At 38.6% G+C, this 27,872-nt stretch overlaps 1 protein-coding gene across 3 annotated transcripts in view; it reads right to left on the reverse strand.

The window, feature by feature from the left end:
• Nucleotides 1-27,872, reverse strand: part of PLCH1 (phospholipase C eta 1) — a 194,096-nt gene that overhangs the window by 92,838 nt on the left and 73,386 nt on the right. For all 3 annotated transcript variants that reach the window (XM_057499436.1, XM_057499432.1, XM_057499437.1), the window contains exons 2-3: nt 4,647-4,793; nt 2,463-2,706 (exon numbers count right to left, since the gene is read on the reverse strand). In XM_057499436.1, the coding sequence (XP_057355419.1) occupies nt 2,463-2,706; nt 4,647-4,793 (391 nt within the window). The remainder of the gene's footprint in view (nt 1-2,462; nt 2,707-4,646; nt 4,794-27,872) is intronic.

Consider the following 27,872-nt stretch of genomic DNA (forward strand, 5'->3'; position numbering starts at 1 on the left):
GGTGGCTATACTACCAGAATGGAAGAAAATATCTGCAAATCATTTGTCTGACAAGGGATCAATAACCAGGATACATACAGCTCCAAAAGTCAACAATGAAAAACAACTTTATTCAAATATGGGCAGGAGAAAAGTGTATGATAGTGTGCATCAAACTTTCCCAGAAGTAAACCTAGAAAAGAAAGTATAACATTGATGGACAGGGGAAAAAAATAATGACTTTTTCTTTATGCAGCTCGTTATTTTTTGGCTTTACTGCAAGAAGCATGTATTTCTCATATAACTAGTACCATCTAATAAAGGGGGAATTTTTGCCACCATTAAAAAAAATAAAATTAAAATAATGAACAAAGCCAACAAGGATTCCATAATATATGCCCATTTCTCTGTCCACTTCAAGGATTATGACAGACATCTATACAAGTAGCTAAGGGCTCTAGAATATTGTGAATTTGTCCTAGTTAACTGGGTGAAGAGAGTGGTTTCTGGAATTAACTGTCTCCCCTATGGAGAGAGATATCCAAGAACCATGAACCTTAATAGAGTGGGAGGTGATTGGCCTTAGTTCAGCCATCCTCAAAGTACAGTTTAAGGGGACCCAATAACGACTAAGGACCCCCCCTTTTCCAACTATTCATCTGTGTGAGGGTAGATTTTCCTCATGAATTTCAACCAAAATGACACATCACAACAGAATGAATGCCAAAGCAGATAGGAGAATCCATGCTTTCTATTAACAGACATTACAGAGACTTGCAAAAGAGTAAAGCAATGCTGCTCTTTTCACTAATTTGTTTTGCTTTGAAAAATAGTTACCTTTCACATAAAAATATGTTAACATGTAATAGTTTGTAATTTTAAATGAATTAAATCATTTTAATTCTCATATTTCTAATATGACAGAATATCAATAGATGAAACTCACATAAACAAAAACTCCTTGGAGTCTTTAGTCTTTAAGAATGCAAAGGGTCTTGAGATCAAAGTTCAATTATGTTCATTTCTCTTGTCAGAGACTAGTTTAAGAATAGGCCTGCAACAGTATTTCCAGCTAAAGGCAAGAGCCTTTTGCAGCAGGCCCCTGGAAAGCTTTTCTTTGATCTTAAAAAAAATTATGAGAAGAAACTTTGCTCCCCCTGAGCAGGGCTGTCTGGAGCTGCTGCAGCTCTCTCAGAGCAAGGGCAGCCAGCGGACAGACCAGGCAACATGCGGAGAATGGCAGAATCCAGGTCTCTGAGGACATCAGTGAACCACTGCTTAACCAACCCTGGGACCACCCCATCTCACACCCCTTGTTCATCAGAAATGAATATTCTTTATTATTTGAGACACTGTTAGTATGGTTTTGTGGCTTATACATTCTGGTATAAGCATTCTTATGGATTCAGTATTTGTTTGCTTTTTTACCAAATATAAAGGAGTAAAGAACCAAACTAACAGAATAAGCAGAAAAAGTTACTTCCTATGTTTGTATTTTATTTATTTATGAATCCCAGTTTCACTATCTCCATGCTGTGAATATTGCAATAACACCACGGCTGATCAGCTCAGACCTTCCCACTGTCAAAACCCTTCCATGGGCTACATATGTCCACTCTGCTCCAACAACACCCTGGGTGAGGCATGATAACTGGAGCAGCACAAATTTGTCACCATTCTGAGAAAAAATGTAGGGCACACATCCCAACAAGGATGCAGTACTATCCCTGGGTGCATGGGGGCACATGTGTTCTAAATCCATTCAAAATGTGAGGAAGGGAACCAAAACGGTTGACAAATCTATGATCTCACTTTACAGATAAGGAAATTGAGGACAGAAAGGTCATGTCACATACCCAGCTCAGCCCAGCAGAAGAGGTATCTTTACACCAAGCACCTTAATCATTTATCAGCACTGAGGGACCACAGAATGGGTTTCATCAAAAATAAGACTCCAATTCCAGTTTCTTGACTGTCAATTTAGGGAGGGTAAATGTTATTAAGTAAATAATAACTTCCCCTTGAATATTAATCAGTTCAATATCCAAACTGTAAATTAAATGAAAGGAAAAGCTTCAAAGAGGTTAATACCTGGTACATTAATCAGAGCTCAAAAAGTACTTGTTAAAAGTAAACGGATTTTATAATGAAGTAGGACTTTTTCTAATCCAAACACACACTTTCCCAGTTACCTCATCTCTCTTAGGAGACTTTAGGCTGCACTTGGAGATGTCACAGTCTGTGGAGCCAAATGCAGTCTCCTCACAGGACGTCTGCTCCTGGGTTTATGCAAGCTTACATTTCTATGCATTCATTTACTTGGGGTGAGAGTGTGGAGGGGACAGAAGGGTGCTAGGGGTAAAGGAAGAGACCGAAGCGATGTGGCTTTAAGCCTCAAAATCATGGGAAAAATGTAAGCATGGTCTAACACACACACACACATACACATGCACTGAGCTCAAAATTCAAGCCCGAGAGGATATTGCTCATGGGTCCTCTGCCGTTTGGCCAGGGAGTCCTCGTCGCTGATGCCAGCCATCAGGTACTTGAGGCCTGTGATCCAGGTGCGGGCCTCCTCGGGGTTGGAGGTGATGAGGTCCAGGGACTCCATGTGGTTGCCATGGTAGATGGTGAAGCAGCAGCTGGGATCAAAGCTCCCCTCGGCTTGTCTGTGGAATATTTCAGACTGCCGACCCTCGGTGACTTTGTAAATGGAGTCAATAAGTACTGTGAGGGAAGTGAACCACAGAGTTACATGGCAGATGAAGGTATGTGTATGGATTAAGAAAAAAGAAAAGCAGAAGCATCTTAAAAATAAGTGTGAACAAATTCTGTGAGTTGTGGTATTAAGTCCAAATGTGAGAGACAAGCCCTATCATTTCCTGCAAGGAGCCTTCTCCACATACCACTTTATGTTCCTGGATGGCCTGGGCAGTATCCTCCCAGATAGGTTAAAATGCATGATAGGAATATAGATATGCCCATCAGGGCATGAAGGACAGTAGGAAAAGAGGGCTATGAATATGTTAAATATATACTTTACATAGCTACACAGGGAAAACAAAGGCCTAGAGCCAACTTTGGTGTTTTACAATGTGCGTAAGATGACAGCTGAAAATTGAAAGGAAAAAACATTTGGTGGAAACCGAATAGCATAGTTAAATTAAATGTGGCTGGTGTTTACAGAGAGAATGCTGCCATGATGACAGTAAGGCAGCACTTAGCGAGGCGGGGAGGAACAAGGGGCAGCCAGGGAGGGGGAGGGGCCCACAGACTCGGAGACCTAAGGCCCACCCCAGGGGCACTGAGCAGACCGTTTACGCAGGACTGGAAAGCTCAAGCGAGGGCAAAGGGACCCAGAGCCAGAGCAGTAGGCAGAGGCTGGGGAGAGCCTGGGGTGACAGACCACAGGGGGGTGCCACTCAGGTGGTGGAGCAACAGTGCAATTTTGGCTCAGAGAAGCCCTGGCAGGGATGGTTACTTTACCCTAAAATGGTATGTGTTGTCTGTCTTAGAAGTGCTGCAACCTGCCTGACTGCCCGAATACACCATCCACTCTGAGTTAATGGCAAGGTTTGATTTTCTTCCCGTATCCTCATTCCTACATGTCTCACAGGAAGATGAGCCTCTGCCCAGCTCCAGGGCAAGGTCTGGTAGGTCTAAGCCATTGGGGTGGCCCCATCCCTATTTTTTAAATTGAGTTAGATGTGGGAATGTAACCCAGTTCAAACCAGGGAGACATGGGGCAGTCCCCTTTGGGGGAAGGATCTGCAAAGGGGCCCTCTCCTAAAAAGGAAGCGCCAGAAGTGCAGGCCCCTTTCTGCGTCCTCACTGTCCGGTCAGCTGTGAGGCTGAGAACAGCTAAAGCCTCTGCACTGCCTTGACTACACCACCAACACACAAGGACAGAGCCAGGAGCACCCAGCCAGACAGGACCGCAGAGTCAGCGTGCCCAGCCTCGGGCTACCATCCCTTAGTTTCTTCGTAGTGAAACATAAATTTGTTTATCATGTAAGCCTCATTCAGTGGGGCCTTCTGTTACTGGAAGAAGAAGCATCCTAACTGATAAAAGCAGAGAGACTAGCAAAATGAAAATTGGTTAGGGGACTTCCCAATGGGCCATCAGAAAGGTGAAGAGACTCTGGACCAAGGAGGTTCCTGTGAAAACAGGAAGGAAGGAGATAGAAAGACCCGGTGCTGAGTGTAAACATTGTGGGAGAGAGACCCTAAGGAGGAGTTCCATCAAACCTTGATATTAAAGCAAATTTTGTCAACTCACTAATCAATTAACTGTGTTCAGAATATGGCATACATCTTAAAGTCCACTGGATTTATGATATCCTTCACATTTTATATGAAAATAAAGGGAGTCAGGCTATAAAGCCTCTATTTCAACAACAAAAATAATGTCACCCAACACAGGGGAAATTACAGAATTAATTATAGAATTAATGGACAAGAAAACTTTTATGGATATAAATTTCCCAAAGAAATTAAAAAGCAAAATGGTCATCATTTATTCAGTCTCTGAACATTTTTTAAAAACTGACTCCAAAACTTTCAAAATTATGAAAGTTCCACAGATCTGAAGCTCCCACAGAGCCAATTCAATATAACCCATGTGTTACTATGTCAAGCCAAGCAAAGAATTCAAAGGTTGGTCTTACTTTTTGCCTTCTCACTCTTCCTAGAGGGTCTCCATCGCAGGCGGGTCCGGTGCTCATCCAGGTAAAAGAGCCGCACAAGCCCTTTGGTACCACGTTTCAGTTTGATCATCTGCGTCCCGGACTGCATTACACTCATGCATCTTTCAACTGCAAAAGAAATTAGAGCACATTCAGCTCTTATACAATGCACACGCTGACTGGTGTTTAGAAACGTTACTGTCTAATAAAACCTCTGACTCTAAGGACCAGACACAAATTTAGTAAAGGTAATCTGGAAAGAGACTTGCTAAGGCATTAATTCATCAGACAAAGCCAGTAAACAAATCACTGGGTGATATAAAATTCTACTTCCAGGTAATCAATGCATAACTGTTACACCATCTTTTGTTCCAACTGGTAATATATTTTTTGGTATGAGACAAATGATCATTTGATACTTGGATTTAAGTTCATAGAGCAAGTTCTCAGCCTGCATATTAAATCATGTGAGTTTTTTTCAAAAAAGGCAACCTAGTGGGGTGGAGCCAAGATGGTGGCGTGAGTAGTTCCGTGGAAATCTCCTCCCAAAATCACATATATCTATGAAAATATAACAAAGACAACTCTTCCTAGAATAAAAACCAGAGGACACAGGACAACATCCAGACCACATCCACACCTGAGAGAACCCAGCGTCTTGCAAAGGGGGTAAGATACAAGCCCCGGCCCGGCGGGACCCAAGCGGCCCTCTCCCCAGCTCCCGGCAGGAGGAGAGGAGTCAGAGCGGGGAGGGAGAGGGAGCCCAGGACTGCTGAACACACAGCCCCAGCAATCCGGACCAGAGCGCAGACACAGTGCATGTGTGGGGTCCTGGATACTAGGGAAACAGGGCAGCAAGACCAGTGAGTGGGTGCCGGAGGCTGGTGCTGGAGAACAAAAGAAAAGCGAGCGGCCATTTTTTTTGTTTTGTTTTTTGTTTTTTGTTGTCATTGTTTTGTTTTGGCAGGTGCTTTTTGGAAGTCTCAAAGGGACAGGTACCCCAACACTAGGGAAACAGGGCAACAAGACCGGTGAGTGGGTACCAGAGACTGGTGCCGGAGAACAAAAGAAAAGCGAGCGGCCTTTTTTTTTTTTTCTTTCTTTTTTATTTATTTTTGAATTTTTTTTTTTTTTTTTTTTTGTCGTTTGGTTTTGGCGAGTGCTCTTTGGACGTCTTAAAGGGGCAGGGCGGGACACTTAATCCAGAGGTAGGGAATCCGGGGATCTCTGGGCACTCTAACCCCCTGGGCAGCAGGGAACACGGAGGCCCCTTACGGAGATAAATAGCCTCACGGCCGCTCCCCCTCCAAGGCAACTCCACCACTTTGGAGTAGCTGCCCGAGCCAGGCAACACCCACAGCAACAGCGGAGATTAACTCCATAGCAGCCGGGCAGGAAGCAGAAGCCCTCTCTGCGTGCAGCTGCCCAGCACAAGCCACTAGAGGTCACTGTTTTCCCAGGAGAGGAAGGCCACAAACCAACAAGAAGGGAAGTTCTTCCAGTCGTCACTCGTCCCAGCTCTGCAAACTATTCCTATCACCATAAAAAGACAAAGTTACAGGCAAACGAAGATCACAGAGGCAACACCAGAGAAGGAGCCAGACCTAACCAGTCTTCCTGACAAAGAATTCAAAATAAAAATCATAAACATGCTGACAGAGATGCAGCGAAATATGCAAGAGAAATGGGATGAAGTCCGGAGGGAGATCACAAATGCCAGGAAGGAAATTACAGAAATGAAACAAACTCTGGAAGGGTTTATAAACAGAATAGATAGGATGCAAGAGGCCATTGATAAAATTGAAACCAGAGAACAGGAACACATAAAAGCTGACATAGAGAGAGATAAGAGGATCTCCAGGAATGAAACAATATTAAGAGAACTGTGTGACCAATCCCAGAGGAACAATATCCATATTATAGGGGTACCAGAAGAAGAAGAGAGAGGAAAAGGGATGGAAAGTATCTTGCAAGAAATAATTGCTGAAAACTTCCCCAAACTGGGGGAGGAAATAATCGAACAGACCACAGAAATACACAGAACCCCCAACAGAAAGGATCCAAGGAGGACAACACCAAGACACATAATAATTAAAATGGCAAAGATCAAGGAAAGGAAAGAGTTTTAAAGGCAGCTAGAGAGAAAAAGGTCACCTATAAAGGAAAACCCATCAGACTAACATCAGACTTCTTGACAGAAACCCTACAGGCCAGAAGAGAATGGCATGATATATTTAATGCAATGAAACAGAAGGGCCTTGAACCAAGGATACTATATCCAGCACAACTATCATTTAAATATGATGGCAGGATCAAACAATTCCCAGACAAGCAAAAGCTGAGGGAATTTGCTTCCCACAAACAACCTCTACAGGGCATCTTACAGGGACTGCTCTAGATGGGAGCACTCCTACAAAGAGCACAGAACAAAACACCCAACATATGAAGAATGGAGGAGGAGGAATAAGGGAGAGAAGAAAAGAATCTCCAGACAGTGTATATAACAGCTCAATAAGCGAGCTAAGTTAGGCAGTAAGATACTAAAGAGGCTAACCTTGAACCTTTGGTAACCACGAATTTAAAGCCTGCAATGGCAATAAGTACATATCTTTCAATAGTCACCCTAAATGTTAATGGACTGAATGCACCAATCAAAAGACACACAGTAATAGAATGGATAAAAAAGCAAGACCCGTCTATATGCTGCTTACAAGAAACTCAACTCAAACCCAAAGACATGCACAGACTAAAAGTCAAGGGATGGAAAAACATATTTCAGGCAAACAACAGCGAGAAGAAAGCAGGGGTTGCAGTACTAATATCAGAAAAAATAGACTTCAAAACAAAGAAAGTAACAAGAGATAAAGAAGGACACTACATAATGATAAAGGGCTCAGTCCAACAAGAGGATATAACCATTCTAAATATATATGCACCCAACACAGGAGCACCAGCATATGTGAAACAAATACTAACAGACCTAAAGGGGGAAATAGACTGCAATGCATTCATTTTAGGAGACTTCAACACACCACTCCCCCCAAAGGATAGATCTACCGGGCAGAAAATAAGTAAGGACACGGAAGCACTGAACAACACAGTAGAACAGATGGACCTAATAGACATCTATAGAACTCTACATCCAAAAGCAACAGGATATACATTCTTCTCAAGTGCACATGGAACATTCTCCAGAATAGACCACATACTAGCCCACAAAAAGAGCCTCAGTAAATTCCAAAATACTGAAACTCTAACAACCAATTTTTCAGACCACAAAGGTATAAAACTAGAAATAAATTCCACAAAGAAAACAAAAAGGCTCACAAACACATGGAGGCTTAACAACATGCTCCTAAATAATCAATGAATCAACGAACAAATTAAAATAGAGATCAAGGAATATATAGAAACAAATGACAACAACAACACAAAGCCCCAACTTCTGTGAGACGCAGGGAAAGCAGTCTTAAGAGGAAAGTATATAGCGATCAAGGCACACTTGAAGAAGGAAGAATAATCCCAAATGAATAGTTTAACATCACAATTATCGAAATTGGAAAAAGAAGAACAAATGAGGCCTAAAGTTAGCAGAAGGAGGGACATAATAAAGATCAGAGAAGAAATAAACAAAATTGAGAAGAATAAAACAATAGCAAAAATCAATGAAACCAAGAGCTGGTTCTTTGAGAAAATAAACAAAACAGATAAGCCTCTAGACAAACTTATTAAGAGAAAAAGAGAATCAACACAAATCAAAAGAATCAGAAATGAGAATGGAAAAATCATGACAGACTCCACAGAAATACAAAGAATTATTAAAAACTACTATGAAAACCTATATGCCAACAAGCTGGAAAACCTAGAAGAAATAGACAACTTCCTAGAAAAATACAACCTTCCAAGACTGACCAAGGAAGAAACACAAAAGTTAAACAAACCAATTACAAGCAAAGAAATTGAAGCAGTAATAAAAAAACTACCCAAGAACAAAACCCCTGGGCGAGAGGGATTTACCTCGGAATTTTATCAGACATACAGAGAAGATATAATACCCATTCTCCTTAAAGTTATCCAAAAAATAGAAGAGGAGGGAATACTCCCAAACTCATTCTATGAAGCCAACATCACCCTAATACCAAAACCAGGCAAAGACCCGACCAAAAAAGAAAATTACAGACCAATATCCCTGATGAATGTAGATGCAAAAATACTCAATAAAATATTAGCAAACCATATTCAAAAGTATATCAAAAGGATCATACACCATGACCAAGTGGGATTCATCCCAGGGATGCAAGGATGGTACAACATTCGAAAATCCATCAACATCATCCACCACATCAACAAAAAGAAAGACAAAAACCACATGATCATCTCCATAGATGCTGAAAAAGCATTTGACAAAGTTCAACATCCATTCATGATAAAAACTCTCAGCAAAATGGGAATAGAGGGCAAATACCTCAACATAATAAAGGCCATATATCATAAACCAACAGCCAACATTATACTGAACAGCGAGAAGCTGAAAGCTTTTCCTTTGAGATCAGGAACTAGACAGGGTTGCCCACTCTCCCCACTGCTATTTAACATAGTACTGGAGGTCCTAGCCACAGCAATCAGACAAAACAAAGAAATACAAGGAATCCAGATTGGTAAAGAAGAAGTTAAACTGTCACTATTTGCAGATGACATGATATTGTACATAAAAAACCCTAAAGACTCCACCCCAAAACTACTAGAACTGATATTGAAATACAGCAAAGTTGCAGGATACAAAATTAACACACAGAAATCTGTAGCTTTCCTATACACTAACAATGAACCAATAGAAAGAGAAGTCAGGAAAACAATTCCATTCACAATTGCATCAAAAAGAATAAAATACCTAGGAATAAATCTAACCAAAGAAGTGAAAGACCTACATTCTGAAAACTACAAGTCACTCTTAAGAGAAATTAAAGGGGACACTAACAGATGGAAACTTATCCCATGCTCATGGCTAGGAAGAATTAATATCATCAAAATGGCCATCCTGCCCAAAGCAATATACAGGTTTGATGCAATCCCTATCAAATTACCAGCAACATTCTTCAATGAACTGGAACAAATAATTCAAAAATTCATATGGGAACACCAAAGACCCCAAATAGCCAAAGCAATCCTGAGAAAGAAGAATAAAGTAGGGGGGATCTCACTCCCCAACTTCAAGCTCTACTATAAAGCCATAGTAATCAAGACAATTTGGTACTGGCACAAGAACAGAGCCACAGACCAGTGGAACAGACTAGAGACTCCAGACATTAACCCAAACATATATGGTCAATTAATATTTGATAAAGGAGCCATGGACATACAATGGCGAAATGACAGTCTCTTCAACAGATGGTGCTGACAAAACTGGACAGCTACATGTAGGAGAATGAAACTGTACCATTGCCTAACCCCATATACAAAAGTAAACTCAAAATGGATCAAAGACCTGAATGTAAGTCATGAAACCATTAAACTCTTGGAAGAAAACATAGGCAAAAACCTCTTAGACATAAACATGAGTGACCTCTTCTTGAACATATCTCCCCGGGCAAGAAAACAACAGCAAAAATGAACAAGTGGGACTGTATTAAGCTGAAAAGCTTCTGTACAGCAAAAGACACCATCAATAGAACAAAAAGGAACCCTTACAGTATGGGAGAATATATTTGAAAATGACAGATCCGATAAAGGCTTGACGTCCAAAATATATAAAGAGCTCACACGCCTCAACAAACAAAAAACAAATAATCCAATTAAAAAATGGGCAGAGGAACTGAACTCACAGTTCTCCAAAAAAGAAATACAGATGGCCAAAAGACACATGAAAAGATGCTCCACATCGCTAATTATCAGAGAAATGCAAATTAAAACTACAATGAGGTATCACCTCACACCAGTAAGGATGGCTGCCATCCGAAAGACAAACAACAACAAATGTTGGTGAGGCTGTGGAGAAAGGGGAACCCTCCTACACTGCTGGTGGGAATGTAAATTAGATCCACCATTGTGGAAAGCAGTATGGAGGTTCATCAAAATGCTCAAAACAGACTTACCATTTGACCCAGGAATTCCACTCCTAGGAATTTACCCTAAGAACGCAGCAATCAAGTTTGAGAAAGACAGATGCACCCCTATGTTTATCGCAGCACTATTTACAATAGCCAAGAATTGGAAGCAACCTAAATGTCCATCGGTAGATGAATGGATTAAGAAGGTGTGGTACATATACACAATGGAATACTACTCAGCCATTAGAAGAGGGCAAATCCTACCATTTGCAGCAACATGGATGGAGCTGGAGGGTATTATGCTCAGTGAAATAAGCCAAGCGGAGAAAGAAATACCAAATGATTTCACTCATCTGTGGAGTATAAGAACAAAGGAAAAACTGAAGGAACAAAACAGCAGCGGAATCACAGAACTCAAGAATGGACTAACAGGTACCAAAGGGAAAGGGACTGGGGAGGATGGGTGGGTAGGGAGGGATAAGGGGGGGGATGAGAAGAGGGGGAGTATTAAGATTAGCATGCATGGGGTGGAGTCGGAGAAAGGGGAGGGCTGTACAACACAGAGAAGACAAGTAGTGATTATACAACATTTTGGTATGCTGATGGACAGTGACTGTAAAGGGGTTTATAGGGCGGACCTGGTATAGGGGAGAGCCTAGTAAACATAATATTCTTCATGTAAGTGTAGATTAAAGATAACACAAAAAAAAAAAGAAAGAAAGAAAAGGGGGATTACTTCCTGATAGGATAAAACTAACTGTAAATCAACGATTAATGTATGCTTTAAATATCCTCAATTTTGATCACTTAAAGGGTGTCAGATGATCGGCTATGGAGGTACATTTTTCTGATAATATTCCTTTCTCTTAAAAAAAAAAAAAAAGCAGTTCCTGTGTGGTGACCTCCAATGAGTACTACACAATGGTATAAAGGGCATATCAAAGTGTGGGCAAAGGGTCTGTTTGTGTTTATACAGAGGATCAAAGCCTAATTTGGCTACCCAGAAAATGAACTAAGATACAATATGAATAAGAACTTCCAACATCAGCACTCTCTGGAAGAGTCGTATCAGAAGATGATCATCAAAACACCTCAACAAAGATACAGGCGATGCTGCAGTTGTAGCTGCATTCATCCCACTGGTTCCTGAACTTGCCATTGGAATGAAAAAGGAGATATCTAAGCTGGCCTATGCATACAGTAAAATAACACATTTGACTGGATCTATACTGTTGGAACTCAACCAAGAATTAGAAGTGAAAGTTGTAGCACTCCAAAATCTTACGACTACAGACTATCTACTGTTAAAAGTACATATGGGATGTGAACAGTCCCCAGGAATGGGTTGTTTTAATTTGTCTGATTTCTCTCAGACTGTTCAAGTTCAGTTGGACAATATCCACCATATCATAGATAAGTTTTCACAAATGCCTAGGGTGCCTAACTGGTTTTCTTGGTTTCACTGGAGATGGCTGGTAATTATAGGTCTGCTTTGGTTATGTAACTGTATTCCTATTATGTTAATGTGTGTATGCAATTTAATTAATAGTTTAAAACCTATGCATGCTTAAGTTACTCTACAAGAAGATATGTCAAAGAAATAATCAATCTTCCCATGTTTTCTTCCATCTGCTACTCCTATAGCTTTTCTTCTTCCTTCCTAATTACAACCCTTAAATAGAATTCGTGCCTCATATCAAAATTACCGAGTATCATAATTCTTCCGAGTGGTAAAGATACCTCAGGACAAATACTGGGCATAAAAGCCACAGGGCATAAATCTGCAAAGAAGTAAAAAGCTAACCTTTTCAAACAATATTGCCTCTCTCTCACTTACCAACTTTACATTTCCCTGTATGGCCCCAGAAGATGACTGGTTAGCCAGAGACGGGTAAGATTCCTCAAGGGAGGAACAACCTAAGACAGGCACAGTCGCAGGGGGGCCATCAGGTGAGAAATTGGGGATCAACAGAGGTGAGGCTTAGAACCTCACCCCCACCTGTTTTGAGAGAAATCTTCTGCATCTGTGGATGTTTTATTGCCTTTGTCTAGCTTGGATTAACACTTAGTCTACAGGCACACACCTGATATCTACATTTGCTCTCTTACAGCACTAAACTATGTTTTCTACCTTTATCTTGCATCTACCTACCACATCAGCATTTTATTTTAAAAAATAATAATAATAATAATAATAATAATGGAGAAATGTGGGATTCACATATAAATCAAGTATAAAAATCAAACAAATATTCATATTTGACCTGATTGTTTATAGTTCATAATGCGTGATCAAAACTGAAAGTTTCTGTAATGACTGCCCTTGTACTGTTCACCATGTAAGAACTTGTTCGTTATGCTTCAGAAGATTGGAGTCTGACGAGAATTAGGCTTGGGGTGGATTAATGATTGTGCATTGAGCATTGAGTCCCCTATACAGAATTTTATTGTTGTTAACAACCATTTGATCAATAAATATGAGAGATGCCCTATCAAAAAAAAAAAAAAAAGGCAACCTAGAATATGGGAGAATATATTTGTAAATGATTTATCCAATAAGTAGTTAACATCCAAAACATAAGGATCAATGCCAAAAAAACAAATAACCAAATTAAAAAATGGGCAGAGGACCTGAACAGATATTTTTCCATAGGACAAATACAGACGGCAAACAGGTACATGGAAAGATACCCCACATCACTAAGTATCAGGGAAATGCAAATCAAACCACAGTGAGGCATTAGACTCACACCACTTAGGATGGCCACCGTCCAAAAGACAAGAAATAATAAGCGTTGATGAGGATGTGAAGAAATGGGAACCATCCTACATCGTTGGTGGGAATGCAAATTGGTGCAACCAGAAAGCAGTATGGAGGTTCCTGAAAACACTAAAAACAGAAATAGCATTTGACTCAGTAACTCCACTTCTAGGAATTTACCCAGCAAAAACAAGATCCGTGATTCAAAAACACACATGCACCCCTGTGTTTATCCCTGCACTGTTAAAACAGCCCAGATATGGAAGCAACCTAAGTGTCCCCCAAGAGACAAGGTAAAGAAGACATGGTAAATATACACAATGGAATATTATTCAGCAATTAAGAAGGAAGAAATCCTGCCATTTGCGACATGAATGGACCTAGAGGGTATTATGCTGAGTGAAATAAGCCAGACAAAGACAAATACCATATTATTTCACTTATTTGTGGAATCTAAAAACAAAACAAGACAAAACAAATGAACAAAACAGCAGTAGACTCATAGACACTGAGAAGTAACTCATGGTTACCATGAGGGAGGGATTAGGATGGATTGGCATGGAGGATAAAGGGGCACAAAAATCCCAATCCTAATATAAATTGGTCATGGGGATGGAAGTGCAACATGGAAAATATAGTCAATGGTTCTATAAAATTTTTCTATGTTGACAGAAAATAACTGCGCTAGTTGAAGGTAATGATTTAATAATGTGTGTAACTGTTGAATCTGTGTTGTGTACTTGAAACCAATATACTTGTGTATCAACTATATTGCAATTTTTTAAATATAAATAAATAAATCTTGTGAGTTTTTATGTAGCCAGTTGTAAAAACTTCTTATGATAATGCTTTAAATGCAGTCAACAGAAATAAAACTGGCAAAATATTAACAATTGCTGAAGTTGGGTAATTTAAATATGGGTTCACACTGTTGTTATGTTTTGTGTATATTTGAAAAAATAGCTAAATAAATATCACTGATCAGAAAAATTCAAGTTCTCACAATTGAACATAAAAATATGTTGATGAATTTAACTGCCAGGATTGTCCATCTAGAAGAATAGCTTAGTGATTAAATTTAAGTAGTATCCAAATCACTTATTTTCCAAGTTAAAACTATCACTGAAATTCCCTCTGCTTTTAGATGAATCTGTTGGAAGTGGGCAGCTGTTGGTGTTTCCTGTTTCCCCTTCTTTGGTAACTGGAAATACTCCTTTCCCTTTGCCTGTGTCTTTGGCAGCCTGTCAATCAGCCCAGCTAAAAAATAGGCACCTGATTCTCTCTCACTTACCAACTTAACATTTCTCTGTATGGCCCCGGAAGATGACTGGTTAGCCAGAGACGAGTAAGATTCCTCAAGGGAGGAACAACCTAAGACAGGCACAGTCGCAGGGGGGCCATCAGGTGAGAAAATGGGGATCAACAGAGGTGAGGCTTAGAACCTCCCCCCCCTCCATTCTGAGAGAAATCTTCTGCATACGTGGATGTTTTATTGCCCTGGTCTAGCTTGGATTAACACATAGTCTACAACCTGATCATCTACGTTTGCTCTCTTACAACACTAAACTATGTTTTCTACCTTTATCTTGTATCTACCTACCACTTCAGCATTTTATTAAAAATAATAATAATAAAGAGAGAAATGTGGTATCCACATATAAATCAAGTATAAAAATCAAATGAATATTCATATTTGAACTGTTTATAGTTCATAATGCATGAGCAAAACCGAAAGCTTCTGTGATGACTGCCCCTGTAATGTTCACCATGTAACTTATTCATTATGTAAGAATTTGTTCTCCATGTAAGAACTTGTTCGTTATGCTTCAGAAGATTGGAGACTGACGAGAATTAGGCTTGGGGTGGATTAATGATTGTGCATTGAGCATTGAGTCCCCTATACAGAATTTTATTGTTGTTAACAACCATTTGATCAATAAATATGAGATGCCCTGACAAAAAAAAAAAAATATATATATATATATATATATGTATATATGTATATATGCACTTCCAATTGTAAAATAAATAAGTAACCGGGATGTAATGTATAGCATAAGGAATATAGTCAAAATATTGTAACAACTTGGTATGGTGATAGCTGGTACCTAGAATTATCATGTATATAAATGTTGAATCACTGTGTTGTACACCTGAAACTAATGTAATACTGTGTGTCAACTACCCTTCAATAAAAAATAATTATCAAAAAAAAAAAATAGGCACCTGACTTAAGCTTACAGCAAATCTGACCCCCTTCCAAGGAGCACAGATCCTAAGTGGAGCACTGAATGAAAACAGAATTGAGCCATTTCAATGGCCAAGACTTAAGAGATGCTCATGGTTGGACACCCCAAGATGCCATAGTTGTCACATCACTCTTCCTGAGGTTGACAAATCATTCCATTTGCCCCTTGATTCTGTGAGTTTTGCAATACTCTTCCAAATACTCTTTTATTAAATAAAAAACAGACAGCTTTTATTTCACCAACTAACACACAGACATATATGTAACACTAGGGCAACAGAAACATCAGCTCTGAGTACCTATCTTATCAAGCAGTATGCCATTAGAAACAGATAAATACAGTAAGTAAACTTCAACAACATTAGATTGCAGCTTTTCTGGGCTAAGTACCTTGTCTTTACTGGGAAAAATAATTTGATCCCAAAGTTTAAAATTGTATGCTCAGGGTATACACTAACATTAACTTCAACATAACCAACCTTCACTATTTTCTCCATGAAGAGCCTTTTCTTCCCGCAATGAAATCAAGGTAGAACTGCATAAAATTTAGTGTGATTTTAAGATCTGTTATTGCAAAATGGTGCATAGGTTGCTCTTACTCCTTTTATCTGATGTGTCAAATCCCAAGTAATAAAAATACTGCTTAAGAAAACAAACATATAAACTTAAAAGGCTTACTTCAAAGCACAGAAAATTTGAGATTTGTCTTCACACACATTAGTAAATTCACCCACCTGAGCACCATTCACTTTGGTAATGAAGGAACAGATTTGAATTCTAACAGCCTCATTGACTATCTCATACCAATAGTTACAGGGAGAACATACAGAGTCAATCTATCAAGATAAAATCATCAGGTCGAAATAACCAAGCTAAAACTCCCAGAAAAATCTACTAGAACTTCATTAAACACCAACAATAGGTCATATCAATAAACAGATGAACAAAGAGCAACTCTTTGTTCCAGGCACAGGGCTATGTAATGCAAAAAGCAAAGAACACAGAGACTTTGTCTTTGACTTAAAGGGATTAAATTTTAAGAGAATAAAACACCTAAAAAGATAACATTAATGATAGGAGCTGTGGTCAAGAACAGACTCTAGATCCAGACACCTGAATTGAATTTCAGATCTGCCACTTAGTGGCTGTTAGACCTTGGGCAAATTATGTAATCCCTCTGTGCCTCCATTTCCCTACCTATAAAATGTGGGTAATATTATTATTTACCTCTTGAATTATTGTTCAGGATTGAATGACTTAATTCAAGTAAAGTACTGAAAACAGTGCCTGGAAGAACATAAACACTACAAATGGCAGCTATTATAGTTTTATTATTGAAATCTTGAAAAATAAGTGCCAAATCAGACATAAAGGCAGAAATACTATAGGAGTCCACAGAAAAAGGAAAATACAGTGGGCTGGAATGCAGAGAAGTATGCTAATATAACAGTGAAGACGTGGGGACAGGAAAAAGTAGGTATAATCAGAGGGTAGGGAAAGATGGGTTTCCATCTTTGGAAGAGTGACTCAAAAGGAAATTGACAGGATATATGATTCCACAGGCTAGATACGACTACAATGTAGGGGTTGGGGATGCTGATACATGATATAGTAAGATTTTAATCCATTGGCAATGAGAGATTCACTAGATACGTCTGAGCAAAGGATTGGCAAAATAAAAGACATAATTCAGGAATGTGTCTCTTTGGAAAGAGAGAATAAAATGAATTGTTTAGACCAGAGTGGAAAACTGAATTAACGGTACCATCAGAGATCTAACAGCAAGGACTGCCTGTACATCTGACAGTGTCCTCTGCTTTGTTCACAATGATCCTTCCTCCTCTTTCCTTTTCACAGTCCCATTTGTTTCCCCTGAGATGGAACTGCTATAGCTCTAACATCTCAATATTTTAACAGGAAGAGCACAGAGATATAGAAGTGTAATCAGTTATTTGAGCTAATAAATACCACCTACAATTCAGCAAACATCATCCAGAGAAAACCAAACATTTCAGAAAGTCATATGTAATCAGTGAAGGAGTGTGGTAAACATTATATTAAATATTCACTAGCTTCACATTTACCCCAACAACTCAGCCATGGGCTAAGACTCCACATCATCCACTGCTGTAGACAAGTACATGTGATGGAAATGCACTTGGCAGAGCTAGGGTTGGAGACAATGTGCTGCTTCAATTGTTTATGCAGCTGCTTTAAGCTTCCTCCACGATGCTCCCCATCACACAGAAAAGTCATTTCATTAGAGTCCAATTGAAAAATCAAGTCCAGTGGCATCGTGAGAATCACCTGCCCACTTCTCCCTTCCTCAAACTTGACAGTAGACAGTCCATTGAGCTGTGAAGCTAAGTAGAGAAGGAATACCTTCATTCTTTGTAACTAATTCAATGTTGGAGACAAAATATTCTTCCAGTGTCATTTAAGTCACCAAGTGTCAGTGTAAGCCAATTTCTTTATGTTCTGCCTTCAGGACAGACAGTTGCTATGCCCTATAAGAGCCATTCTTGATTCCATAAAATAGGATGAGAAACAAGGGAACAAAGGAAGGCTCCAGTGACTTAGAATGATACAACCTTACCACATACATTTCCAGTGCTGGAAGGTGTCTGGGGAAAATCTGCAAATGTGGGTCACAAACTCGGGCAGCTACCAACATGTGTACAATCCCTTTGATCCCACATTCTCCCTATGGTAGCAGTTTTATTTTAGAAAAAAAGTTTATTTGGATTCAATGCAACAAGATTTAGGATTATTAAGGAAGAAATGCCTATCAGCCCATCATATAACATTGTGTTTTTGTCTATTACACTCCAGACTTCAGTATGTACACAAATTTGACATACTGGTTGCAATCATAATATTTAAGCCATTTGGCACTCTGCTTTTTTTCATTTGTGTTATAAAGAGCTTTCCATGTTTCTACAGTCTGAATAATTATTATTTTAATAGCTGCTTAACAGAATAGCATAAATATTTAAAGAGCACAACAGATGAGTAGAAGACTGTATTTCTAACTTTATTACATAATTAGAGTTTTAAAACTCTTAACAGAGTTTCATCTGTAAAATGAGAAGTGTAGCAAAGTGGTCTACAAAGTCCTTTGGAATTCCAGTCTTTAAAAGGCTTAAATCCATAGTTTCTACCACAGTCAGTTTAAGTAAATTTTCTTGTGGATTATCAATTCACTAAATCCTTCAAGCAGAAAATGTTGTAAAAAATAACTCCTGATTTGAAGTATCATAACAGAAAGTATGTATCACTTAGGGGGAGATTCCAACATTTCCACTAAATACATATGACATCTAAGAGGGTTTAACTCTTTAAATCAGAGATAATCACATTCTGTGAGGAATGTCATATGTGCCACCTGGTGATTTTCTTTTTTTAACAGCTTTACATTGGTATAATGTATATACATTAAAATTCACCTGTTTTAACTGTACCATTAAATGACTTTAGTATATTACAGAGTTGTGTGGTTATCTAATTTTAGAATATTTCCATCACCCCAAGAAGAAACCTCATATCCATTTGCAGTCGCATCCCATTTTCACCTACAGTCCATTAACCTACTTTCTGCCTCTATAGCTGGGGCTTTCTGGGTATTTCTTGCAAATGAAAATCATACAACATGTGGTCTTTTGTGTCTGGGTTCTTTCACTCAGCATAACGTTTTTGAGGGTCCCATGATGAGTGTTCACTTGTTTTTGTTTCCTCCTCCCCCTCCCTCACATCACATTAAACTCTTCCAGTGCCACTTAGGATACAAATGATCCTGAACGGGAAACTGGTTGAATTAAGATAGATAGATTAGATAGATAGATAGATAGATAGATAGATAGATAGATAGATAGATAGATAGATAGATAGATAGATAGATAGATACACACACACACACACTGGACTACTATATGTAATTATAAAAGATAATAAAGAAGATCTATTAAGAAAATGGGTGGAGGACCTGAACAGATATTTTTCCAAAGAAGAAATACAGATGGCCAACAGGCACAAGAAAAGATGCTCCACATCACTAAACATTAGGGAAATGCAAATCAAAACCACAGTGAGATATCACCTCACACCAGTCAGAATGGCTATCATCCAAAAGACAAGAAATAATAAGTGTTGGTATGGATGTGGAGAAATGGGAACCCTCCTACACTGTTGGTGAGAATGTCAATTGGTTCAACTGTTGTAGAAAGCAGTATGGAGGGTTCTCAAAAAACTAAAAATAGAAATACAATTTGACCCAGTAATTCCACTCCTAGGAATTTATCTGAAGAAAACAAGATACCTGATTCGAAAAGACAGATGCACCCCTATGTTTATCACAACACTATTTACAATAGCCAAGATATGGAAGCAACCTGTCCATCAGTAGATGAATGGATAAAGCAGAGGTGGTACATACACACGGTGAAATACTATTCAGCCATAAAAAGAAAAGAAGTCCTGCCATTTGCAACAACATGGATGGACCTGGAGGGTATTATGCTCAGTGAAATAAGCCAGGCAGAGAAAGACAAATACCATATGATTTCAATTATTTGTGGAATCTGAAAACAAAACGAAATGAACAGAACAGCAGTAGACTCACAGACATTGAGAAATAACTGGTAGTTACCATGGGGGAGGGCTTGATATGGGTTGGTGGGTGAGGGGCACAAAGAGGCACAAAACTTCTCAATCATAATAGAAGTTGGTCACAGGGATAGTACAGCATGGAGAATATAACCAATGATTTTGTATCATCTTCCTACGTTGACAGATAGTAACTGCACTAGTGTGGCTAAGGATTTAATAATAATTCTTACCCAGTTAATAATATGGGTACCTGTTGAACCACAATGTTATAAATCTGAAACCAATATAAGATTGTATATCAATGATACTTCAGTAAAAAAAAGAAAAAAGATAATAAAGAAGATCTCTATGAATTTCCAGGAGATATTAGTAAATGAAAAAAGCCAAGTGTACAGAAGCATATATATGGTATACTACTTTTTGTGTTAGAAAAGAATGGGACTTTTAAAAAATATACAAGTGTCTGTATCATACAAAAAAGAAAACACAAGAAAGCCCAGAAAACAAGCTGGTTATTTATAAGGATTGGAAAGAATCAAATAGAAAGGATAAGGAAGGGAGTGACCTCTCAATATCATATCCTACACATTCAAAATTAAAATTTAATCAGTAAGAATGAGTAGGAAGGGAAACAAATAAACAGAAGCATATACACACACAGATGTATAAGTATCTGTGTATGTATATATGCATGTTTGTGTGTGCGTGTGTGTGTGTATATATATCTGCATATATTTTCTAGCTCCATTCTTGAAAAGGTCAACAAGCAAAATCACCTCCAATAGTCATAAGAACATCTGGGAATCTGCTCATTCTCTGCTCTAAATGTCACCTTGAGAAAACTTCTGATACACATGGTCACAAACTGCCTGTGCTAAGGCCACACAAGAATAGTGCCTGTGCTCTTTTGTAATTGCATCTATTCTGGGACACTGGTCACCAAGCTGTGCATTAGCAGGTAAAAAAAAAAAAAATTCCAGATCCTTTGCAAGAGAACCTTTCTTTTCAGCAAAAAGGTTCATGAGTGAATTGATTTTTTTGCTAGGTTTCAGAGATTAGAGTAAATCTAAATGATTGAAAGGGATTAGCTTCTGAAAACAATTTCATCTGTATGTGGGAAAATGCCAAATAATGCAAATAATATTTCTCTCAAAGGAAAGAAAAGGAAATTTCCCAAAATCATCAAAGCAGAAGTAAAGTGTATGTTTGATTCTCAGCACAGAACAAAACACACCTGGGACCCAGGACATAGTGAGCACTGAGACACCTTGCTGATGGGCAGTGCAGTCGAATGACAGAGGCTGTCCACGGGCCCACAGGCGGAAGGAGAGGGAGTGAAGAGGTCCGGTTCGGGCTCTCTCACTAACTAGCTGTACGGTCTTCAGAAGGTCACGGTGTACCTCTGAATATGCCACTTCCCTCACCCTAAAACTGCATTTTCCTCTAAGTTCTGTGAATCTATAAAACAGCTGATCTAGCTTCCATAAATATTATTTTATCTCTCAAGAAGACAAAATTCCAATCCATCCAAAAGCCTTTCAGAATAACTTCCAAGAAAAAAAAACCCTGATTAATATCTGAATATCTTACTATAGACATGGATTTTTTAATGATTTTTACATAAAATGCAACTGCTCTTCACAGAGAACTGCTTCACCTGAAAAGCTCTTCCTTGCCAGTAGCTGAGCCTAAAAGTCAAATCACACCATTTTAGGAATAAATATGCTTACAAATAACCACAGAGAGCTCCACTGTTAAGTCGTGATTCTTCCCAGTGAAGAGCGAACAATGTGTAGTTTACTGATTTTTTTTTCCAATGCCTAAATCACTCCTCTGGAGAAGATAAGATCATTTGAAAGGCTTTTAGAAACTAAGTGGTTTCTAAACAAGTAGTGTTTTGGGACTTACTTGCAAACCTTATAAGCACATAGTCGAAATGTTTGCAAAGTTGATAAATACATACACGGAGATTTAGTTCAAAGAAAGGGGGAGAGGAATTAATCAGTAATTTTTAAATGTCAGAACCTTTTCTTAGATTTTATTAAAGTCTTCTCAGACAACACCTTCTTTTCTTTTTCAGTGAGACCTATTTATAGTCAACAATTGTTTCTGTTCCGTAATTGTTAGACCTGGAAAACAAGTGAAATACAAATATGAGTTCATAACAATATGGTTTTATTGGTTTTATATAATGTTATCCCATGATGAAGGGGGATATGAATTTTAAAATTCTAAATTTAGTCCCATCTAATCTGTAGAGAGTTTTCTACTTCAACATAAAATCAGAAACTACGGTGTCACCACCATTCCACAATACGGTTTGTTATAAAATACATATATATAAAAAAACTACAGATCCTGTTCCATCATTTATTCAGTGATATGACATTATACTATTCAGGAACCACATTCCCAGACCACAAGAAATACTGGCCTTAGAGCCATCTAACAAGTTTTTTCATGGTTCTTTACCCTGGCTGTACATTAAAATCTCTTGGGGACCTTATTAAAAGTGTTGATCACAAAGCCCTACCGCATACCAATTAAATCAGCATCTCTCAGGGTGGAGTTGACAGCTGGATTTTTTTGTTATTCATTTTTTTGCTTAATATGCCCAGAGATTCTACTGTGTATCCAAAGTTAAGGCTATTGACATATTGGCTCACTCCTCTTACTATCTCTTTGAAATAAGTAGAGATAATTAATTGCATCTCATTGAGGCAGAGAAGTGAAGAACTTGCCTGAGGTAATCAAGCTAGTAAATGGCAGAGCCAAGGATTGAAACCAGGCACCCTGAATTCCTGGGCAGCTTTCTCTCCATTTCACTACACGGAATGTCTGCCTTCATGTTCTGTCTAGGCCACTAATTGGCTCATCACTGGGAAGACTTTTAAACAGTCTTGATTCCAATTTTCTGATCTATAAAAATGAGGAATCAGTTGCTGGCTTCTAAGACCCCTTCTGCCAAATAGTAGGAGTCTATAATATTCCAGGTTCAGCCTTTAGAAACCTTATGTATCATGGTGACACTACTTCATGACAAGACTGGTAAATAGTATGTAAAAATTAACAGTAACATAGCAGGTGGGATGCAAAAAATAAGAACTAAGGAGGGGATGTGTGGAGGTGAACTCCAGAAGAGACAGAATTTGAAACTGACTCCTGAAGATCATAGTAAGAGCACTTGGTGCACTTTTTAAAAAATTGCTCTTGTTCTAGATCTTTGTATACTTTTCTCCCAAAATTTAGAATATGTAAGTGGTAGTTGTGATTATTTTAAATGGAGTACAAATATTCTGTTCACCATATAAAAAATTAGACTTTAATTCTTGTTCATAGTAACTAGAAAGCCAGTTCACTTACTGCTTACTCCTAATCATCTTGGATGTTTCTTGAGTGACACTGGGTAAGGGTAATTTAATCAGCTATCAGAGTGAGGCTCAACCTTCCCCAAAGCCAGCAAAATATCTTCTCTTAGTCCCACAAACAGTCATGTCAGAAAGTTTAAAAGAAAAAAAGTTCACCATACCACACATTAAATTCAAAGTGATAGCTTATTGTTTGAATGGTGTTTAGGTCAAAATGCGAGTGTACTTCACTGTTAGGAAACAGAAACTGAGTGCAGTCCTTGGACAAATCCAACTTCTCCTGTAGCAGCAACTGGTCTGCAATTTTGGCTTTCTCTAAAATACAGACTCCTAGACCCCATTTCCAGAAATCCTTGAGAATCTGCATTTTAAAAGCTCTCTCAGATAATTCTGAAGGCCATTAAAGTTGAAAACTACAGCTCCCCAGCATCATTACAACTCACCGGCATCACTACAGCTCACCTGCATCATTATAGCTCACCTGCATCACTACAGCTCACCTGCATCATTACAGCTCGCCTTACTTGCTTAGCATGCGGTCACAGGAGCCAATCTGTTTTCCAGGGGCTTAATTCAGTCACTTAAATGAAAGAAGCAAAGGAGGCTTTCTGCTCAGTTGCATATTAGGACATTAGCACAAGGTTTTGTCCCCAACTGATAAAACTTGAAATATCCCAGTTAAGGCAGGAGTTAAAAGATAGGAATTTCCAACATTCAAATAATCATTATCGACTGTTTCTCTATAACCTCTTATCTCCTTGGAGGATGCTCAATTCCTCTCAATTTCAGATCTGTTCCAGTTTACACATAGCTGCTAAATAGGACAGAGGTGCTTTCTTAGTTCTGAGCCTTAGTAACTAACCAGCATTTTATCTGACCTCACTTACACCCCATCCAGAATCATCTTTTTGAAAAACAAAACACCTCTACAGGGTACACACAGTGTGTTACACAAACTGACATAAATATTTGTTGAGGTTTTTCTTGTCACATTCATTTCTTCAAGTCACTGTGCACACTTTCCACCTGCCTCCTGCATTTATTTTAATTGCACTTTAAAAGAAAATGTCTATTCTGTACTCCAACAATTCATATGCCCCCAAGGGTTCCCAATTCTTACACTCAAGCCCCTATTTTCTTCACTGTTTGTTTATAGAGTTGGTTCTTTTTGTCCAAAACAGGGAGGTTAGGTAAACATAACTGATCTCACTTGAACTTTCCTAATTTGGTCCACAGAAGTCCTACTTTTTATTGTCCTTTAAGGCTCTCCACCTAAGAGCCAAACAACAGCAAATGAAGGAAGAAATCACATTTTCTCCAGAAAACGAAGTGTCCCTCCCACCAAGCCTTTGTTGCTCTAGAAGTGGAAGGTTTCAGAGACTACCTGCTGAGCTGAAACACGCCTGGCACCTTCCAGCCACAGGCAGTTGGAGATTAAGTTGTATGGCATTTAAGGAGGCACCTTATTTCTGTGGCAGGTGTTTCTTTGGAAAAAGAAAATTCATGCTAAAACACATAAAAACAGGTGTCCAGGTCTCAGTGTGGTAAAGAAAATGCCTGCGAGAACTCCTTAGGTTTATTTTTTTTTTATCATTTATCCTCATCCAACCTCTGGTCCTAATATCATAAGCTTTCCCTGTTTTTTCTTTTTAAAATTTAATACCACATAAACACCACTGAGTAACTGCATATTCATCACAGCTTGTTACATTTTGATTGGAGTTGCGACCCCAAATCACTGCACTATAGATCTTAAAATCATTTTTTAAAGTTGAAAAATCTAAAAATGGGAGAAAGATTTTTAAAAAACTGAAAACTTATTTTAAGCTATATTTGCATATATAATCAGAGCAGATGTGCTATAAAGTTTTCTAAAGAGTCAATTCCCCCAAAACAGGCCAACATTAAAACTGTAACTATGAAGATTAAAAAGAATTCTTAAGTCTGTCTGCACTCAGAAATAATTACACACAGTAACACACACATATGCATGTGAACACAAACATTCACACACTTACTCAGCAGCACAAGGCTGACCACCAAGCAAGAATAAACAGGGCTGAGAAGTGCCCCGTGATGACCCTGTAGTTGGTGGGGTATTTCAAGTAAATCATGGGAAGCATACAAGAACTGGCAAGGGACAGAAAAAATGTCATGGAGGGCAGAGGGATTGATCAAAAGAGTAGGAAATATTAAATACAATATTGGCAGGGACAAGAAGGAACACCTGGAAGCGAAACTTTTGATGGTGAAAAAGAGAAATGGCAGGACAGAACCAACAGGTAAGAAAGAGCTGAAGTCCAGGAAAAAGTAGGAGATGGGGAGGAAAGATGATGACCACCAGGAGCACCTTCACGTCAGCAACACAGAACACTGGGGAGTACGTGACACTGGGAGGCCAGTGGAAGGCAGGACCTATATTTCAGCCACCACACTATTACAATTTTAAACACAAAAGCAACACCATATGACTAAGTCTGTCCTCCTAGAAGCTTTTCCAGAGTAAGGATCCCACCCTTCTATAACACATGTAAAGGGCAGAAGTCCTAATGGAAAGTAGGTTTAACTGCATGTAAAAATATCTATATAAACCAAAAACAAAATTCAAAATAAGCAAACAGGTTAGGAGAAAATATTTGCAAAGATACAGTACAAATAAAGGATTAATATCCATGATATAAGGGGTTCCTGCAGTCAAAAAGGAAAAAAAAACTAAAAATAGGCAAAAGAAGATAGAGACAATTTACAGAAGAAATGACCAGAAATATATAATTGAAAATGCTTAACATTAGTCATGGTAAAACATTTCAATTTGAAGTGAAATATCAGTACTTCACCTGATAAGCACAAATTTTAATGTTAAAACAAATTATTGTGGATGAAGTCGAGAGGCCCATAATAAGGTTATAAACTAGGTGACTTTATCTGAAGCAATTTGGCAATATTTATTTGAACTTAAAACAAACATGCATTTTGACCTTGCAGTCATAATGCTAGGGATTTATCTTATACAGAACTGGCATGAGGAAGCAAAAAAATAAAGACACATGGCTGATCACTGACATCTTGCTTGTAAATGTCTAAAAACAAACGAGGAATAATCTAATGTCCATGAGGCCACATTAACTAAATTCCAGGTTAACCATAAATCAAAATATGTTATTAAAAAGAATATTATTGATCTAAATTTGCCAAAACAGAAGTCTAAGCTATACAACTGGGGGAGAGGTGGGGAGCTACAAAATAATATTTACAGCATGATGCTTCTAGTTGAGTTTTTACATATATATATAGTCTTAGAAAACTTCTGAAATTTGTGGAAAGGGAATGGTACTTACAGAGGAAAAGACAAGGGGACTTTAATGCCCTCCTTAAAGCCTTCTGCATTGCTGAGGAATTTTGTCTTTGCCATGAGCAAGTACTACTTTGAAAAAAACTTAAAAACATACAGAAAATGTTACATTTACTCTAAAATCACACATACTTGTAAGAGCAAGCATATGAAATATTGCCATACCTTTGAAATCTGCCAACCACAAACATGATGAAGCAAACAGAAAGCTGCGGGACCTGCATTTGAAGCTGGCCTCGCCGCCCTCTGCCATCAACGATTCTCCATGTCATAGTTAAAGTAGTACTTTTTTATTAAAGTATCATTGATATATAATCTTATGAAGGTTTACATGAACAACATTGTGGTTTCAACATTCACCCATATTATCAAGCCCCCCCTCCACACACACACACATACCCATTGCAGTCACTGTCCATCAGCGTAGCAAGGTGCCACAGAGTCACTACTTGTCTTCTCTGTGCTGTACTGCCTTCCCCATGACCTACCTATATTGTGAGTGCTAATAATAGTGCCCCTGATCCCCTTCTCCCTCCCTCCCCATCTACCCTCCCCAATCCCTTCCCTTTGGTGACTGTTCGCCCCTTCTTGGAATCTATGAGTCTGCTGCTGTTTTGTTCCTTCAATTTTGCTTTGTTGTTATACTCCACAAATGAGTGAAATTATTTGATATTTGTCTTTCTCCACCTGGCTTGTTTCACCTAGCATAATACCCTCTAGCTACATCCTGTTGCTGCAAATGATTAGGATTTATTTTCTTTTTATGGCTGAATAATACTCCATTGTGTATATGTACCACATCTTCTTTATCCATTCATCTACTGATG

The sequence above is a fragment of the Manis pentadactyla genome, chromosome 1 (assembly GCF_030020395.1).
Source record: "Manis pentadactyla isolate mManPen7 chromosome 1, mManPen7.hap1, whole genome shotgun sequence".
Lineage (NCBI taxonomy): Eukaryota > Metazoa > Chordata > Mammalia > Pholidota > Manidae > Manis > Manis pentadactyla.